The 19375-nt window shown below is 44.9% G+C and overlaps 2 protein-coding genes, 1 long non-coding RNA gene and 2 pseudogenes across 3 annotated transcripts in view; 2 read left to right on the top strand and 3 right to left on the bottom strand.

The window, feature by feature from the left end:
• Positions 1–1179, bottom strand: part of LOC130138531 (uncharacterized) — a 16468-nt gene extending 15289 nt beyond the window's left edge. Inside the window, exons 1-2 of the long non-coding RNA XR_008816889.1 lie at positions 1069–1179; positions 376–534 (exon numbers count right to left, since the gene is read on the bottom strand). This is a non-coding gene — a long non-coding RNA (uncharacterized LOC130138531). The remainder of the gene's footprint in view (positions 1–375; positions 535–1068) is intronic.
• Positions 1180–3222: 2043 nt separating this feature from the next.
• Positions 3223–3938, bottom strand: LOC130138503 (uncharacterized). The gene is made up of 2 exons (XM_056312725.1): positions 3868–3938; positions 3223–3693 (listed from the first exon to the last, which is right to left on the bottom strand). Exons 1-2 carry the CDS (start codon positions 3936–3938, stop codon positions 3318–3320), a joined length of 447 nt encoding a protein of 148 aa, XP_056168700.1. The 3' UTR covers positions 3223–3317.
• LOC115669761 (ammonium transporter 1 member 2-like) lies at positions 3903–5414 on the bottom strand (annotated as a pseudogene).
• A 4572-nt stretch (positions 5415–9986) lies between these two features.
• LOC130138469 (uncharacterized) lies at positions 9987–11208 on the top strand. The gene is made up of 2 exons (XM_056312671.1): positions 9987–10362; positions 10443–11208. Exons 1-2 carry the CDS (start codon positions 10075–10077, stop codon positions 10542–10544), a joined length of 390 nt encoding a protein of 129 aa, XP_056168646.1. The 5' UTR covers positions 9987–10074; the 3' UTR covers positions 10545–11208.
• Positions 11209–11509: 301 nt separating this feature from the next.
• On the top strand, positions 11510–15718 carry LOC130138502 (ATP-citrate synthase beta chain protein 2-like; annotated as a pseudogene).
• The last annotated feature ends 3657 nt before the right edge of the window (positions 15719–19375 follow it).

Raw genomic sequence — 19375 nt, 5'->3', positions numbered from 1 at the left:
TCATGTCTTGTAATTTTCGGCCCTTATCCCTTGAGTGAGCCGAGTTTTGTTTGGTGCCCGAGCTCGATTTACGCAATGGATTTTCAACTTTCTCGCCACTGTCGATCCGATGCGGAATGCAACTAACCTATATGAACTTAAACTATATGCTATGCAATTTTAATATTTTTGTTTAGGGGTTAAAATTTAATCCCTAATTTTCTATGCAAATTATTATTAAATGGTCGGTCGAAATTTAGATGTCAACATGCCTCAACATGGAGAGCATTGACAAGTAAAAAATGCAAAAGCAAGATCCACAACAAGAGGGAGAGGAACGTTCCTCCAAAACAAAGGCATTCCCTGCAAGAATAACGTACAATGTATTGCCCCTACCTTGTATTGTCCGGGAGACATTTGACAAAAGTCGTCTGCAGCTGAGGAAGAAAAGGCTTCAGAGCCAATCCTCCCTTTCTTCGTATGATGCTTAGAGTGGATAATATTGCACTCGTCACTTGCCAAGGAAACCGATCACCTATTATCCGGATAAGTGGTCTGCATCCACATGCAGTCTAAATGTTAGGGAAGGAAAAAGTTGAACCATTGGTAGCACACGCAAATGAAGACATTAACCATACAAAGACGAAATGCATCAATCACCGAATTAATAATCTGATCAAAGAAGAAATAGGGTCCAAGCTACGTTTGGTTAGCTAAGCACAAGACAACAAGATTTAAGGGGGGAAAAGAGTTACTTGAGCTGTCAAAGTCACGATCAAGAACTAAAGAATGACAAACTAAAAGGATTATCAGACTTAAAGAGCATTCTCTAGTTTCGCAAAATGACTACGCAAAAGCAAATTTCAATTCAACTTTCCAAATTTTCCAGATGTTTTAGCAGCATGTCTTAATAGTTTCTAAAAACAAGAAGCAAAAATGTAGACTGTAAGTACTAGGAATGTAGTTCTCAATAAGTACCGACTCCCAATTTACAAGTTCCAGTCAACTTCTTTTTTTTAAATGAAGTCCATTCAACTAAATCTCAGATGTTGGGGATCATTCAGAGCAAGAAATGCAAGAAACCAATACCGTGTTATTTGGATTACACACTCCTTCAGAGCCTTCTCACTTGTCACTTCAATCAGCTCTCCAAGACCTAGCGCTGCCTGTTCTCTTAATTCGGCAGATCCACTCATTAGAACCCGTAGGGACGTGCTGCTTAATCAAATTTGACATATTTTGGCTAAAAAAAAAAGGGAAAAAACCATCAAAAACCCCAAACTTTGCCATATGTGACACATTTACCCCGAACTTTTTTTTGTGACACCAAAAACCCCGAACTTTGCTTTTTGTGACACATTTACCCCAATGTATTTAGTCCATGGGCATTTTCGTCTTTTCTGCTTTTTCTTTTTTTTTTTCTTTTTTTTTCCTTTCCGGCGAGGGGGGGCCTCGCCGGCGTCGGCCTCGCCGGATCCGGCGAGGGGGGCCCTCGCCGGCGTCGAGCGAGGGGGGCCCTCGCCGGCGTCGGGCGAGGGCGGCCTCGCCGGCGTCGGGCGAGGGCGGCCCTCGCCGGCGTCGGGCGAGGTTCGCCCTCGCTGGGCGAGCGAGGCGTCCCTCGCCCGACTCGGGCGAGGTCGACCCTCGCCGGCGTCGGGCGAGGGTCAACCTCGCTGAGTCGGGCGAGGGCCGCCTCGCTCGCCCGGGCGAGGCGGACTCGCCCGACGCGAACCTCGCCCGACGCCGGCGAGGCCGCCTCGCTGGGCGAGCGAGGGCCGCCTCGCCCGATCTCGGCGAGGTCGACCCTCGCCGGCGTCGGGCGAGGGTCGACCTCGCTCGAGTCGGGCGAGGGCCGCCCTCGCTCGCCCGGGCGAGGCGACCCTCGCCGCGTCGGGCGAGGTCCGCTCGCCCGGGCGAGCGAGGCGGCCCTCGCCCGATCCGGCGAGGTCGACCCTCGCCGGCGTCCGAGCGAGGCGGCCCTCGCCAGATCCGGCGCGGGAGGCCCTCGCCCGACTCGGGCGAGGTCGACCGCTCGACGCCGCGAGGGTCGACCTCGCTGAGTCGGGCGAGGCGGCCCTCGCTCGCCCGGCGAGGGCGACCCTCGCCGGACGCCGGCGAGGGTCGCCCTCGCCCGGGCGAGCGAGGGCCGCCCTCGCCCGACTCAAGCGAGGTCGACCCTCGCCGGCGTCGGGCGAGGTCGACCTCGCCCGAGTCGGGCGAGGGCCTCCTCGCTCGCCCGGCGAGGCCGAACCTCGCCCGACGCCGGCGAGGGCCGCCCTCGCCGGACGCCGGCGAGGGCCCCCCTCGCCGGATCCGGCGAGGCCGACGCCGGCGAGGCCCCCCCTCGCCGGAAAGGAAAAAAAAAAGAAAAAAAAAAAGAAAAAGCAGAAAAGACGAAAATGCCCATGGACTAAATACATTGGGGTAAATGTGTCACAAAAAGCAAAGTTCGGGGTTTTTGGTGTCACAAAAAAAAGTTCGGGGTAAATGTGTCACAGATGGCAAAGTTTGGGGTTTTTGGTGGTTTTTTCCCAAAAAAAAAACAGGAGCTGATGAAACACATCGATAATATTTATTTCAATATCCTTGGAGCCAAAAATGAGCTTCAGTACTTTCAAATGCTCTATTGATCGTAAAACCTCGAGAGTTGTTTGTAAGTCTTGAGGTAAGTCTTGATATTAGCATGAGTTAGATAACCTGTAGCGGTGCCTCACATAAAGCATGCGGTGAGTAGGACACGGAACGGACAACATTGTGAAAACCTCAAAAAGACATCATGGACACACACACCAAGACTGCTGTCAACAGATGCGTGCAACCAAAACTGTCGTAAAAGAGACGGTGCAAGTTCCCTTGCTTTCTTTTCTAGCAAAAAAAAAAAAGTTCCCTTGCTTTCTCATTTATTTTTTAATAAGTTCCCGTGCCTTGACCGAGCATGATATTATTGTGTGGAAAAAGAAATAAAATCCAGTAATAGGTGCTCCTAACACGTCTTCACCATTAAAGGACTTGCCTTGTTGGTGATTTGCTTCCGATTTTTCGGAATATCATGCCATTGTTACATTTAACATGCAGAAGGTTCACAACATTTAGTCACTGGCTGTGCATTTGTGTTATAATAACATTGACAAGGATAAGCAGAGCAAGCATCTTAACCTCAGAGAGGTAATAGGCCGATTCCATTCTTCTATTTTCGATAGTTAATTTAAGTAGACAGCACTTATTTTCGAAACTCACTCGACAGTGATTCATTTGCAGTGCCGATCCGCCTTCTTCTTCACTCGGTCATCAAGTGCGTCCTCGACGGTCTTGGCCTTGAACTTGGGGTCGTAGCGGAACTACCTCGCCTCCATGGGGAACAGCTCCTCGTACTTCATCTTCTTTGCCGCGTCGATGGGGTAAATGTCCTGGCCCGCCGCCGCCGCCGCAGCGTCGCCGTCGCCGTCCTCCACCCGCTGCTGCTCGATCTCGCTGTCCTCAGCGGCGGCGGCATCCTTGAGCTTCTGCTTGCGCTTCTTCTTTTGCTTCTTGTCGATGGACTTGCTGCGGGACGCTAGGGCTTCGCCCTTGAAGGTCAGCCTCCCACCTTTTGCTCGCTCGTTGAGGACGCGCTCGATGACTGAGTGAAGAAGAAGGCAGATCGGTATTGCAAATGAATCGTTGTCGAGTGAGTTTCGATATTCAAGTCTAGTTTTTTCCCTTCTATTGCTATCGCTGGTTTAATAAAGAGTAGACAACACTTATTTTCGATATAATTTACGCATTAAAATTACAATAAAATTCGAATAAATAGCTTATCCTCTTCATTTTTCTTTTATTTTTTCGATTTAAGGATTAGTCCAAAGAAAAAAGGACACGAGAGAGATGGCGACAAAATGCTGTAAATACACAGGACCCCCTGGTTTGGACACACCCCGGGTATCTTGAAAGAGAATCCCAGCCATCCAAATCCTACGCATGCGGGCCCACTCCCATGCAAGAAAGGATCAGACGGATCGTGTGTCATTCTGATCATCAACGTTTGGGGCGGGGCTCCGATTCGTGGGCTCTACCCTCCTCGTGATGGGAGGGATGATCAGCTGGTCGTCCTAATCACGGTAAATGTAGGCGAGTCCGCCGTGCCTCATTAGATCCATGCTGTCCTTCTCATCATCGCCGGACGCTCAGCCACTTCAACTTGTGGAGCCCATAAACAGCAGGCCCATTGTGGCTGTGACCTGCCCCATGATCTCCAGGATCTCCACGATTTGGGCCACCAGCAGCTGCCCACGCCGCCTGTGAACCACCCGTACTTACGGCCCGACCCGCCGTACACCTCGTCCACATACCGCTGCTTTGCGAATAGGCTCGTGAAGATTAGCCCCCGTGAAGCTGGGCCGCCTCGAGCAGGTCGTTGAACTTGGCCAGCTCCGCGAGCTTGTTGAAACCGATGAGGACCCACCCGGACGTGATGGCTGCGAACCCGCCAAGTAGGCTGTTGCACACGTCGATGATGTTCCTATGGCCCGCCAACAATCGCTTGCTAAGGCATGGTGAGGGCGGCGGTGGAGTCGGCCGGCGTGGTCATGACGGCTGTCCGCCCCACGGTCCTACATCGGCTGTAGAACCCGCTGATGGTGTTGTACGTCTTTAAGATGGTGAGGAACGAGCCCAGGTTGAACCCGTACCACCCGAACCACAACATGAATGACCCAAGGACAACGAGGGACGCGCTGTGACTCCGCAAGGCCACGACCCGCCCAGCCTGGTCAAACCGGCTGATGCGCGGGCCCTCAATGAAGGCTTTCCACAAGCCATCTATCCCTCCCACCATGTGGACCACGCCCGACCTGGCAAAGTCGATGGCGCCAGACCCGAAGAAGAGCTTGCCGTCAGGCCGGAATGGGTTGGGCCAATCGTCGGCGGACGAAAACCAATGAGAGGTTATCGTGTAGACAGAGCCCGTCAAGAAGGTGGAGTATATGAGGTAGGCCATGAAGTGGGTCCTCTCGACGATGGACCTGCTGGTGATGCCGGCAGCGGCGATAGCAAAGGCCCATTGGTAGAGGAAGAAGCTGTAATCGAAGGGGTCGGAGGGGATCTTCTTGAGGCCGAAGAAGTGGAGGCCGACGAAGCCCTTGGAGGGGGAGCCGAAGAGGTAGTAGCGGAGACTGCCGGCGGCTGCATCGAGGACGTTGGTGAGCATGATGTTCATGGTGTTCTTGGCGCAGACGGAGCCGGCGTAGAGCATGGAAAAGCCGAGCTGCATGGAGAAGACGAGGTAGGCGGAGAAGAGGAGGTAGGTGTTGTCGACCGCGTGGGCAGTGTCGGCGAACTTGTTGGAGATGCGCGTCGAGGCGGCTGCAGAGGAAGGTGGACATGAGGGCATTGTTGGAGTTGGAGGCTGTGGAGTTGGTGAGCGAGGCTAGGTCCGAGGCTGAGCATTTGATCTCCATAGGTGAAGGTGGTTTTGATGATGGAGCACTTTGGAAGTGAAGATGAAGATGGTGGTGTTTGAGAGAGAGAGAGAGAGAGAGAGAGAGAGAGAGAGAGAGAGAGAGAGAGAGAGAGAGGACTATCTGGTTGTGGTTGTGTTGGTCATATAGGGCAAGGACGGAGTGACGTTGAAGACAGAGAGAGAAGACTTTTCATTGCCCATTCTTGTTTTGTACCGATGGCGTGGATAAACCGGACAAAAATCATGATGCGGAATATACGCATGATGTTGTATACTTTTGCTTGTGGATCGTGGTCGAAATTCTCTTGTCCTTGTTATGTGACTGAAGATCTAATATAATGCCTGGGCACTGGGTCCTCGGCCTGGCCTCTATGGACCCGGGCCTGGCCTCAATGGACCTGACCTGGCATCAATGGTCGCGGTTGCGATGGACGGGGACCTGAGGTCTCGGGCCCCGCCTCAATCCTCAATGGATCAGGACACAAGTGCGTCAGGGTTCCGGAACTAGTCTCAATGGACTCGGGCCCGAGCACTAGGGTCCCGAGCTCGAGTGCCAAGGTCCCAGGCCCGGCCTTGATGGCCCCGGGCACGGGTGTTGGAGTCTCGAGCCCGGTCTTGATGGACCTGGGCACAAGCACTAGGGACTCGGACACGAGCACTAGGGTCCCAAGCTTAGCCTTGATGTACTCGGGCCTAGCCTTGATGTACCCGAGTTGGGGCGCTAGGAAATTGGGCACAAGCACCGGGGTTCCGAGCCTAATCTCGATGGACCTGGGTGTGGGCACTAGGAACCCGGGCCCGGCCTTGATGGACATGGGCGCCGGGGACCCGCGTAAGGGTTCCAAGGACTCGGGTACTAGCCCTGAGGACTCGATCTCGGGCACTAGGGTCTTAGGCCTGGCTTCAATGGACTAGGGCACAAGAGTCCCAGGCCCGGCCTCGATGGGAATGGGCCCGGGCTCTGAGATCTTGGCCCAGCCTCGATGGACCCGAGCTTGCCCTTGGTGGACCTCGGTAGACCTGGCCTCATTGCCAAGGGCCCGGGAACGAGCATTGGGATTCTCATGTCCAAGTGCAAAGTTTAAGATTTAAATGGGCAAAAGGACACTATAAGTGCCATAACTTGTGTACGGCGCTCACTTTGGTGCCATAACTTTTTTTCGGATCACTTTGGTGCCAAGTCGGAGGAAAAACGATCACTTAAGTGTTATAACTTTTTTTTTGGATTACTTTAGTGCTAAAATTTTTGAAAAACGATCACTTAGGTGCTAAAATTTTTGAAAAACGAATATTTAAGTGCTAAAATTTTTGAAAAACGATCACTTAAGTGCCAATCTCCGGCGAGACTCCGGCGAGCCACGTCAGCTTCAGAAATTAATAAAAAAAATGCCACGTCAGATTTCCGGCAAAAAATTGTGTACGGCACCGGAGTTGGCACTTAAGTGATCGTTTTTCAAAAATTTTAGCACTTAAATTATCGTTTTTCAAAAATTTTAGCACTAAAGTGATCCAAAAAAAAGTTATGGCACTAAAGTGAGCGCCGTACACAAGTTATGGCACTTGTAGTGTTCTTTTGCCGATTTAAATGTCAATATCTAGTCATATTTTGGAAAATGATTTCCGATTCTTTAAAGAGGAAATCATTTTCCTGAATTTAACTATATGTTTTTCATTAACTCATTTTCCTAACCAATTCAAACGCCGGAAAATGAAGAAAATTTTTTTCCAAAAAATATGTTCCGTGAAACAAACGGAGCCTAGGGTTTTGGATGAGCCGCCAAGATAGCAATCGATTTGCAATCTGTAGTATATCATATCTATTTTACTGCTCTAACTGGATTGCTTCACTGGATTCAGTTGATTTTTGCACGTACGTCTTCCAAGAGTAATGAGAAAAGCCATTACATTCAACCCTACAAAAGAGCACAGGCCATTCTCACCACAAGTTGCTAGCTTATGTTCTTGAATAACTTCAGAACATTTGCTAATCGATTTGATGGCCCTATATGGTTTCAGTAAAGAGAGTTCAAATCATATCCACGGCCACTCTCTCCGGCTATAGATCTCAAATTACGGTAGGTATGTGGAGACTAGTTAACAAAATTAGCCGCGATGCGATAGACTCGACTATCGGGTGTTCAATATGGCACTTACGATCCGACTCTCGACTTTGACACTCAACCCGAATCTTGGAATATCCATATATAATCACAATCCACAATTGTGATGAAAAATCATTATTGTTTCAGGTGACACAGTTAGAATTTGCAAGCGAGAAAGAAAAGAGAAGAGAAAGAAACATGAGTAGCAATCCGTGGCTTGCGTGTTCTTAAGCATTTGTTCTACCTGTATCTATTTTTAATTCGAGTTATTAAAAAAAATTTTGACGAAGACTAATTCACATCCCTTTTGTTATAGTTAATACAGCTAATTGAAGCTCTATATAATTGTTTGATTATCGAATTATTAATATTTGAAGTGGTAGACAACCTTGTGATGCTGCGAAAAGCTAGTGTTTTGGGGCAGCTCTCGGAGGACAGATGATGTAAGTAGCAACAAGAAGGGAAATGGTCTTATTCGACAGGGTTTGCTCTTTTGTATTTAGCTTTGGTTCTTTCTTTTCTTGGCTTCTTGTCTCCTCACAGATATAACTTGCATAATTGTCTGCTAGAAGAACAAAGAGGGGGAAAACAGGAAGAAAACACGATCGCGAGGTAACAGACTAATCCTGAACAGCCAAAAATGGACTAAACTCACATCGATGAAGAATTACCATCTTCTGAAACTCTACGACTAAAGTAGTGCGTGGTATCTATACATGCGACGGCTGATGGGAGTGTTCTTTATTTCCCCCTCGCCGAGATAGATATTGAATTGCAATATGCAAACAAGAAGGAAAAGCGATTTCTTGCTTGCGGCATTTTAAGACCGTAAGACCAGTTCCAACCATGGTTTGCTTGGGAGACTCGGAATCATGGATCATTCACGAATCTTGAAGATGCAGCTGGCAGTAGAAACATTCAACCGACGGGGATTCTGAAACAGCAAGCTTCCGCCAAAACCTGAAACCGCAAAACCTCAAGTTGGATGACCGCAAGAGGGCGGCGAAAAGGCAACAGGACTAAATGGCCTGTGACAGTATAATGAACTTAGAAAACCCCAAAGAATCTTTGACCAGTTTATAGCATTGGTGGAATCTTGTAACCATTTATGAATTCCATTCTCATAAGTCAAAATGGTAAAGAAACCCAGCATTATATAACGTATGCACAGCTCACGCCAGATATTCCCAGTGTCTATGTCAAAGAAACGTGGAGAGAACACAAGGGCATGCCACCCATTAAATTAAGTGAAAACTCAATCCCACATTTGAAGTGAATCTCTGATATGCGAGCAAAAACTAACTATTCATTGCATAGTCCGGCTCGAATGAAGCACGACAAGTTAAGACCTTCGCATGTACAACTGCATAGGCTGGATTGTACGTCGTTAATCACAAAGTACCTAGGCTTCTAATCATGTTGCCGCTGTTGTGAAGTCATGGAGAACGAGAACTAGCTCCTAGTGTTTTTATTTATTTAATTTTTTTTTTGGAGGGCCTAGGGGAAGGCGCTGAATATTACTCGTTGAACAAGATTATATTGACCAATTGGCACAAGACTGGTTATTACGGCAACATAGGAGAAAGCATATCATGCATCCGTTCTACTGCCGGCGTGGAGAAGTGAGTCAATCGGTTTCAATAAAGTGATGGAATGGTATGAAGGGAAATTCATAGGCGTTTGATTTCCATTTTTAAAAGACAAAAAAAATGCGAACCTTGAAACGACGCTCTTCCGCGAATTTATGAGTGTTTAATCCAGTGAGAGGACGAAAGGATGGGGGACACAAGAATTCTATCCACGTCATCGCAATACTTAATCGGTGTATAGCTGATTTATTTTTTTCTCATACATTTACCCGACATTGAATATTGGTCCCCTGTCCCTCGTACTCAAGACTGATGCTTCTTGAGAACATTGCAATGAATCACATTGCTCAATCAACTTCACAAGAATTGAACTGGATTTGATTAAGGAAAAGATAATGTTAAACATACTAAATTGCTGGAACATTAAGCGATGTATAGACTCTTATTGGGTGTTGAATTTGATTGACTACTTATTGTCTGTCGCACTGTTAAGTATACCAAATTCGCATATCAATCTTCGTATAGCTGCGATCCCAAAAGAAAATAGCAAAAAACAAAAGACTTTCGCAATATATATCAACAAATTACCAAAAAGGGAAAACACAAAACTGGAAAAGACATTAATCAAAACGTACGGTTTGGTCTAGGCATAGGGGTCACAAGAGGATACGAAGACAAATACACGGTCGAACCAGACCCAACATTCACAACATAATCCGCGGGTATGGTTTCCGAAGTTGCTAAAGATGACCACGCTTCGACAAGAACCGGAAAACAGAAAAGAAAAGAAAAAAAGAAAAAGAAGAAGAAAACGGGGTTTTTCTTTTCGGGTCGGGGTTATAAAACCCTAAACTTCCTGCGCAACACTCTAAACGCCCGACCTCTCGCTCCTCTCGCCGCTCTCCCTCTCCCTGTTCTCCCTCTCCCTGTTCTCCCTCTCGATCTCGATCTCGATCTCGATCCCTCCATGGATCCGAATCAAACGGCAGCATTCTTCGGCGGGGTATACTATACCCTGTTCGACCACTGCCGCGATCTCATTGTTCAATTCTTTGGCCCCAATTCCCATGTCGACTTCGACAGCATTACTGCCGACGACTTAGAGGAGATATCTGGGTTACACGCGATGGTGGATCCCTGCATTCATCGCGTGGACACGATGAACGTTTTCGGATACATTGGCGGACGATATGCGGTTGTTTTCGTCGGAGACTTCCGATTTTTGCCTGATGGAGAAGACCGGAGGTTCGTGGAGGTAATTTTCATGTATCCTCTCTCTTTTTTTGGCGTTTTCCCTTAGACAGATGTGTGACACAGACAAGCTGTGTTTGGTAGACCTTTATTGTGGATTTTTCACGAGCTCCACCGCTGATCGAGTCCTCTGTCTTCCGGTCGGGTGTCGTGGGGCCGCCGCCGCCGCCGGCGTTGTTCGAGTAACCACCGAGCAGCGGCGAGGGAGGGAAGCGCTGCGTGACAGGAATGTCAGATTGCTATTGCTTGTTTCCTTCTGTTGATATGAGAGTTAGGCTTGGTTTCGTTCTGTTGATATGAGAGTTAGGCTTGGTATATGAGAGTTAAGCTTGGTTTCCTTCTGTTGATATGAGAGTTAGGCTTAGTTTCCTTCTGTTGATATGAGAGTTAGGCAGTTTACACGGAGAAAGTGGGAGAGCATTTTGATTTGAGGGCTCTCTATACGGAAATATTGTAAGAAGGTAGTATTCCCAGGATTTCTGAACTTGCTTGCTTAGGGTCCTTGCAAAAACTCCCTGTTCTTGCATTCAGTCCTTGTTCTTGGACATTCACCCCAGTGGCACTTTGTTTTCATGATTGTTTTACTCCGATCTCAGATCGTTTGTGCTTTCCCTGAATCTCTTGATTGGGATATAGGATGGACAGTACTCGATACATACGTTGGAGGGGGTCCAACGCTCCAACGAATTTGCGCGGTCCTTTTTGTCATGATAAGATAGCTGCTTGTTTTCTCAATCCATTTAGCCTCCCTGCAAAAAGGAAAAAGGGCTCATCGGTGATCCGCAACTACAACCCTGTCGCTGATCCTATATAATTTGTTTGTTTTTTTGCTACGACCGGTTTTCAATAACGAGAAGATCAAACTGTCCCCTACCCGATCGTATCGTGCAGGCTTGCCTATGGCATTCTATATGAAAGTCTAAATCACCAAACCCTGTTTTAGTTCGAACCAATCAGTCCCAGTGATGAGAACAAGCCTAATGACTCGGAGCTACTATCTTATTCAACAGAGAAACCAAACAAAACCACGCTTCCTTCCAACTTGTCATTTTTCTCTAAAAAAGGAGTCCCGTCTTTTCCCGAGAAATGAAACTGGAAACTCGTACTATCACTGTACAATGCATCTTTAGCTCAACTGACGAAAGAAAACCATGGCCGCTCCTCATTTCGCTATCTTACCTCCAATTTCTTCTTCCTCCTCTTCGTTGTCGCACACCTTCATCCCTGACTCAAATGCTTTGAAGAGAGTCACCTGGTCAACAGTGCTTGGAGTTGCACTAAGAATTGGTGGAATCTGGTGAGTTGAAAGCTGAGTGGAGCAGCACAAATATAAAATATGCATATTGCGAGTTCGTGGAAGAATCGGAGTATGGTGATGTCCTGTCACTGAAGAGCCTCGGAGGAAAGCGTTAAGCCACTGAAATTTGAAAAGGGGCGTCGGAGATTGGACAAAAAAGATGCAACGGTGTGTTGTTTGATGGTCTCCATATCTCCAAATTCGAAAGCTGATCTTCATATCTCACGCTTCGGATCTCGATCATGAAAACGCAATAAATAAATAAAATTAAATATGGGGGAGGGGTGGGACCCAGGGCTGAATTTCCAAGTCAGGCCAGCCTATACGAGGCTCATCTTTGTACAAAAGTTTGCAAAATGGCGCAAATTCTGAGTTACACCATACAGCTGATGTTGTGAATGGCTGTTTACATGCTTCCACGTAAACACATCGTACTCGGTTTTCCAAATGAGGGATTTCAAGATCTTTGGGCTTCCGTGTGCTTTGTTCTTTCAAGTAGTGTTACGCCGCTGGAGCTTACGATGCGGCATCTAGATTTATTATTGAGACTTGTTCCTTCATTCATGCAGGTTTTTGGTACTTCTTCATCATGGCCACTGGACATCTATTCTCCCGCACCACGCAAGCTCTATTCTATAACTACAAGCAACTCCCAATCCAGCGGATGCTTGATTTTGACTTCCTTTGTAGTGTGTAGGACAAGTCGGGCCACTGCAATCTATGTGTTTCTTTCCTTAATATGCTTGCTGGGATCTTCTTTTCAATGGAAGTCATTAATGTTACTCGAACTTTCCTGTTTTGTGTAGGGCGGGGGAAACACCATCGGTTGCAGGTATTATCAACCCTGGTTCTGAGGGATTTCAGAAACTCTTCTTTGGCCAGGAGGAAATTGCTATCCCAGTTCATTCGACGTACGTCATTCACATCTTACTTTTTCTTCCCCATCATTCTTAGATTGTAAAGCTAACCAAACAGTGAGCTGAATTTTGCTTCTGATTGGTGGCTAACTTGCTACAAAGTGCTCTGTTGATTATACCCATCATAAATGATGGAGAGAAATTACCTTTCTTTTCTTCTATTTTCTTTAAATCTCTTGCGGTGGCTTGCTTTTGCGATAAAATTAACCCATGAATACATTTTTTAGAAGGATAGGAGACAACAGCAGTAACTACTATTATTAAGACTTGAAATGCCCACTTGATTACTCGCAAAAAAAAAAGAAAACAGGGAATATAAAGGAATCCCATGCCCTGTGATCTATTGACAGCATCGTTGATTTTCATTAGCCTAGTGGCCAAGGTGATGTGGAAGTTCTACATCTACGCTTAGTATGCTGCAGATAGTGCAACAGTAACTTCCTGTTTCATTGTACACTAGCACAACTATAGCAGTTTAGTATGGTCGAGTTCTATCATGTTTTCCCCAGTTTGGGACTCTTGGAGCAACCTGCAGTTTAAGGGGCGATTGCACATTGTGGAGTCTGTATCTTACAAGCATGTTATTACTCTTGCAGCACTGAAGCAGCATGTGCGGTACATCCTACTGCTGATGGGTCCATCAACTTTGCTTCATTCAGAAGGTAAGTACTAGGTACTAATTGACATTAACTTTGATTGCTAAAGTACTTGCCGTGGAATTCAATTTTTTTTCTTTTCCAGTGCTGCTGCTTCATCACTGGCTGCTCTAAAACAGCAAACTATAAGAGTTGTAGCCATTATTGCTGAAGGTGTTCCAGAGTCAGACACCAAACAGTTAATTGCATATGCTCGTGCAAACAATAAGGTGAGAAGAACTCTAGCTATAGATGAAGTAGAATCCGAAAGCATTGCGAGACTTTATTTTGCTATTCACCATAATTTTGCAAATAGTCGGTCAAGTTAGCTTCTTACCCTGCTGGTATTGCGGGTTGTAATTGGCGCAGCAACTGTTGGAGGCATTCAAGCTGGTGCATTGAAGATCGGTGACACTGCTGGGACTATTGACAACTGGATCCGTTGGTTTTGTCTCTAAGTCTGTACGTATTCTTGAAGTTCCTATGCTTCGACACATGTTGTTGCGACGTTTGGCCCGACAACTGGAAAAGAGCTTTAAAACAAAAGTTTGGATTGCTCTCTTGAAGAACATTTTGAGATGCACAGACAAAGCTACATTAAATTTGTTTCTTGATTGTTCATCTGGGCAGCTAGTTTGAACACTGTTGTCGATTTGCAGTAATTTATTGACTCTTTATTGCAGGGAGGCATGTCTAATGAACTTTACAACACTGTTGCCCCGTGTCACTGATGGAATCTACGAAGGTATGCAGATATGCCTCTAATTTATGTGGCACTTAACAATGTGGAAGAGTGCCAAGTTTACAGTCGATTTATCTCTTTTCTTTTCTGTAGGTATGCCATCGGAGGTGATGTCGTCCCGGGTTCTACTCTCTCTGACCATATACTGAGGTTTAACAATATCCCTCAGGTATAGCAATATAGAGTTGTTTTGCTTGCTTACTGTGAACTGTTTGTGTAGTCTGAATCATAAAGCAGTTTGAGTCATTTTTTTTTTTCGTAAATACTTATAACAGATGATAGGGCATCTAGTGTTCTTTGGCTTTAAGATGCCAATTTAAAGTTCCATTACTAGTTAAGCAATCTTGTCATTCAAGAGCGTGTTCTCTGATCTGCTCTTTAATCTGTCTCAGGTCAAAATGATAGTTGTACTTGGAGAACTTGGTGGACGAGACGAGTACTCCCTAGTCGAAGCTCTAAAGCAGGGGAAAGTGACCAAACCAGTGGTGGCTTGGGTTAGTGGGACTTGTGCACGACTCTTCAAGTCAGAAGTGCAATTTGGTCATGCTGTAAGTGACTGCCTTCATTGCTTTTCATAATTTTTCAAGCCCAATAACTAAATCATAAAAGATTTAAGTGGTTCTTCCTTCTTAATACCATCTTAGGGTGCAAAAAGCGGTGGTGAAATGGAATCGGCACAAGCAAAGAATCAAGCACTTAGGGAAGCAGGGGCGGTTGTTCCTACTTCATATGAAGCTTTGGAGACCGCAATCAAGGAAACCTTTGAGAAACCGGCAAGCATTGTTTTCAGTTTGCAGGGATGAGGCCACTGGTAGAACATGAGACGGTGTCATCAAATGCATGTTGTTGACTCTTTAACACATGCAAAGAGCAGGGCACGTGGTTCTACTCCCACTTGGGCCCTACCCAAAGATCGAGTCTTGATGCATATTTTATGATCCTTTCTTAGGTTGAAGAAGGAAAGATTTCACCAGTTAAGGAAGTCGCGCCTCCACAGATCCCTGAGGATCTTAACACGGCAATTAAGAGCGGGAAAGTTCGGGCTCCAACTCACATTATTTCAACCATCTCCGATGATAGAGGTAATCTTGCAGAAATGTAAAATTGAAAGAAGTTTTTTAGATGTTGATGGTGGAAGAATTCTGTTGTACTAAATTAATGCATTCGTCTTTTGCAGGGGAAGAGCCGTGCTACGCTGGTGTACCAATGTCTTCCATTGTTGAACAGGGACTTGGTGCGGGTGATGTAATTTCTCTTTTGTGGTTCAAACGCAGTCTTCCTCGATATTGCACAAAGTTCATTGAGGTAGGTTTTGTTTGTCCTTTTAGTGAGAGAATGAGGATACGCGAAAGGAAATTTTCAGCTACCACCCCAAAATAAATGCATGTATTTCGGCCCAATAAGAGACGATATAAAGAATGCCAGATGATCCCTTCCAATCAGCAGAGCTCCCTTCGCTGTACTCTTTCTGCTTCTTGACTAACTCAGGGTAAAGTTCGAAGAAAGATACTCCAAACTGACTTCCCACCTGCCGTAAGCTTGAACTTGACCCAATCACAATTCCAATATCTGCCTTAAGGAGGCAAAGTATGTCTCCTATTGAATCTCCAATGTAGATGGTCAAGTTCCTCTCATTGTCCTCCCTGTTCTTCAAAATTTCATCAAATGCTTTGGCCTTTTCAATGGGAGATTCCATCTTCTTGACAATTTCACCAGTAGAAAAAGACTCGTCAAAAGTCAACTCATTTGTACGTACATTCAGAAGCTGTAAGTCCCCTGTGCCGTGAATGTCGTGAGTAAATTACATGCCCTAGCCAGATATCGATCTCTTAAGTGCTCAAATGCACAGACTGTAGATGGACTTGAGCAATCAAAAGATGGTAGTAGCACTCCCAGGTGCTTTCTATGTATTTTGGTATACATGCAAGTAGAAAGTCTTATGCTAAAGATGGGTAGCCCCCAAAAGGAAAGGAGTTTACCTGAAGAAAATGCTGATCTGATTAAATCACCACACTAACAGTGCGAGAGTACATGGACATTGACATCCACCATCTCATCCTTGATGAGTTTCTTGAAGAAACTGGTGCAACCATCCTGAAGAATCATCCTCTCACCTGCTTTCTTTATGTCTTCAAGTTTCAGACCCTTTAGGACCCCGGACTCGGTCACTTTGAATTTGCCTGTTTCTCAAAATCGGACAGCTGGTCAAGTGCTTTATAATCAAATGCCTCAGCTGCAAATATTAAACAAAAAATGTAAAGAACATTCTAGACAGTGCCGGGAGGAGAATGTTTCAAGGTGTTGAACAATAAATGCCGCAAACTATACCTTTTTCGGCCGGCATAATTCTTTCTATGCATTGCTTATACTCCTCTGTGTACTGTCTCGAAAGGATGTCCCATGTCTTCCTCAGTTCAGCTGATGACATCCTAGCAAGTTGACTTTCAGACTGACTTGTATCAGTTCTCGGATCAGTAACTATGGCAATCTCAGCCAAAATGGCAGAAGAATCAACGACTGTACAAGTCAGATCAAAATCAGAAAATAACATAAGACGATTCGCTGCCAAACTGGGCTCTCTAATCATGGGGACAATGGTAGGCTGGGCAAGTGGTTGGGCAAGAAAGAACTCTATTTCAAGTTTCATGGCTTGGTGATAAAGATTTTCAATGACGTCAAGCTTCTCGCCTGTCAAAGAGACAGTTTATCCAGCAAGTCTTCAATTTGCAGAGCTTCTGCCTAAATTAAGAGAATAAAAATTCTGAGCTATTGAAGTAAGAGGACCTTCCAGTAATGTATTTCACACCAGAGCTGAAATAGCAAACTGAAAACCACATCATCTTCCAAGTACGAGAAAGGAAAAAAGGTCACAGCTGAAGTGTATGACCAACCTGGAAACCCTCAGACGAGTAACTGTCGATCCACTTTTTGTATGGGTGACTGTCTTGGTTGGCATCTAAGAGTTTACTACATGATTTCTAATGCATCTAAGCTACAATTTCTATCTACCAAAAAAAAAGATACAATTTCTAAATTAGGAAACTAAATGCATGTTATCTATCCTAAATGCAACGCAATTTTTCTTGTAATTTGTAAAAGGAATGTTTCCTACATTAATGACATGCAATATATAAACTCCACATCCAAAATAACAAATAAAGGTAATCGGGGATCCGATCTGAGGACTTAAAGATCGAAACCCCAGTTATATGCACAACTCGAAAAAAGGAAACTTCCTATTTAGGATACTTCTAAAATATCAAAACAAATCAAAGTTGAAATCGATAATAATTCCAATTAGGTGATTGATTTATTTGAATTAGGCATAGTTTAAGGACATATCTAAATTGGACTTCAATTCCAATTAAACCGGCGGCAAGAGTGACAACAGCGAGGCTACCGACGTGATGACTGGTGCGAATTATTGTCACGCACAGTGAAGGTTCGTGCTTGGTGAGGATTGGGCGACAACAACTCGTCGGGAACCTGCAAGAAAACTTGCCGGAGGTTGAAATGGCACGGAAGCAGGTGCTCGTGAAGGGCTGATTTGGTGCGACTGGAAGCAACGGTGAAGGATTTGACATCGCTGCAAGCCGGGCTATTTATTGGTGATTCTGTTTGCAACACCGGGATTACAGGGATGACGCCGAGGTTGATGCAGTGGGCTGGAGACACAGCCAGGCATCGGGTAGCAGCGTGGAAGATGATGCAGCTCTAGCATAGCGGTGGTAGCGTGAGGTTGAGCAGCGTCAAGGCGCGACGACGAGTCCAATCTCGCAAAGAAAAGCTATGGGCCAAAGGGAGAGCTTTTCTCTCTCTTTTCTGACTCTGTATTACGTAGTCTCCCCCTCATTGTGTCGAAACAACCCCTTTGGTATTGAAAGGGGTGAACCTCAAAAGTTACACCAAAACTCGCATAACGAAACTAGATTCAACCTGATCTCCTAGCAATAAAGGAATCAAACCTTTTGGTGGCCTATCTAAAATTAAGGTGTCATTCGTATTGCAAGAGTGAATGACCCAATTGGTTGACTAGTCAGCACATGAGTTTCCTAATTAAATGTGAGCAAAGTGTGCTTATATAGACAAATATTAGGACTTTTTTTTATATGGAATTTCCTAATTTAAATCAAAAGCATATCCCATGTGTGTGTGTGTATATATATATATATATATTCAGGATTAGAAAATCACCCTTATACTCTTATATTGCTACATAACACAAATTTGATAATAAAGAGCTTAATCACTCCCCAAGTTTGCCTCAATATATCAATATTTCCTAATTTTGAGATACCGCACGTGCTAGGCACATGTATATTCGGCTAATTTAGAGGAATTATGGGCTTGTTTAAATTTTGCGCTTCTATGGACTTAGTACAGATGATTCAATTAAGCACAAAGCTTCACTGATTAAGTCAATCCAATTGTAGTGCAGTTTATGTGTGCTTATTACAATTAAAAGAAAAATTCTCTTAATATGAAAATTAAATAATCTTTTTTATTTAGGGTTTGGAGTCGCCCTTTAATTTTCAATATAATGATTGACTAAATGGGTCGTCAAAACTTAGGCGTAAATAATGGTCCCTTCTTTGAAAGAGAGCTCACAGATATTCCATTCAAAGACAAATGGTATTAACCATGCAAATGCTATGCAGAGTGATTCTTTTTGTCGGGAAGATAGATCTCAATGAGACTATCCCCATTTTTTTAAAATGCAATGAAATGCTATAAAAAGGCAAAGGTAGAACTTGTACCTGCAGCTACTCACCTGGGGATCCGAAAAGCTTCTTGAAGATCTTTGTGGGTCTTTGACAGTAAGGCTAGGGATTTTTTGCCTGAAGATGTGAATATTGTCTAAAGGTCCTCACCTGCAAGACTTGAAGAAAATTGAAAACCTGGGGATCGTCGCTCGATGATTCAATAAGTTGCTTGGTGGTTCCTCGCGAACAGGGTTTTGATATGAAGGAAAAGACCTTTCAGAAACCCTCTTTAATTATTCAAGCTGCTGCTTGAAACCCTTCGGATTAAGAATTATTAGACAAATGATAATATTTTAGACTTATAACTTTATTATTAATCTATATGATTTAGCAAAAAATGAAGAGGAGATCACCGGCCAATATGGATAATAGTTCTTTTCATGTTTACTTCGTATTAGATTGAATTATATTCCATTTTTATTCTATGGCTAATTCACACTAACTTTTGAAATAACTAAATGCAATTGTACCACATTTTGTTGGTGTCTCCACTCTAAGGATATAAATGCTCATAATAGATTAGATAATTTCAATTTACAAAGTTCAACCATGATTAGAAGATAAATTCAAATTAGAGTTAGAACTGTTTTAGTTAATTTTCAAGTAAATTGCATATAATTGGATGGTGATTGCACATTAATTAATACGTTCTTGGAGGAATAT

Source organism: Syzygium oleosum, unplaced genomic scaffold (genome assembly GCF_021117445.2).
Source record: "Syzygium oleosum isolate NSW1041296 unplaced genomic scaffold, Sole_v2.1 Sole_v2.06, whole genome shotgun sequence".
Lineage (NCBI taxonomy): Eukaryota > Viridiplantae > Streptophyta > Magnoliopsida > Myrtales > Myrtaceae > Syzygium > Syzygium oleosum.
Note: the sequence above shows the minus strand (reverse complement) of the source record. Positions and strands in the feature narration are given on the sequence as shown.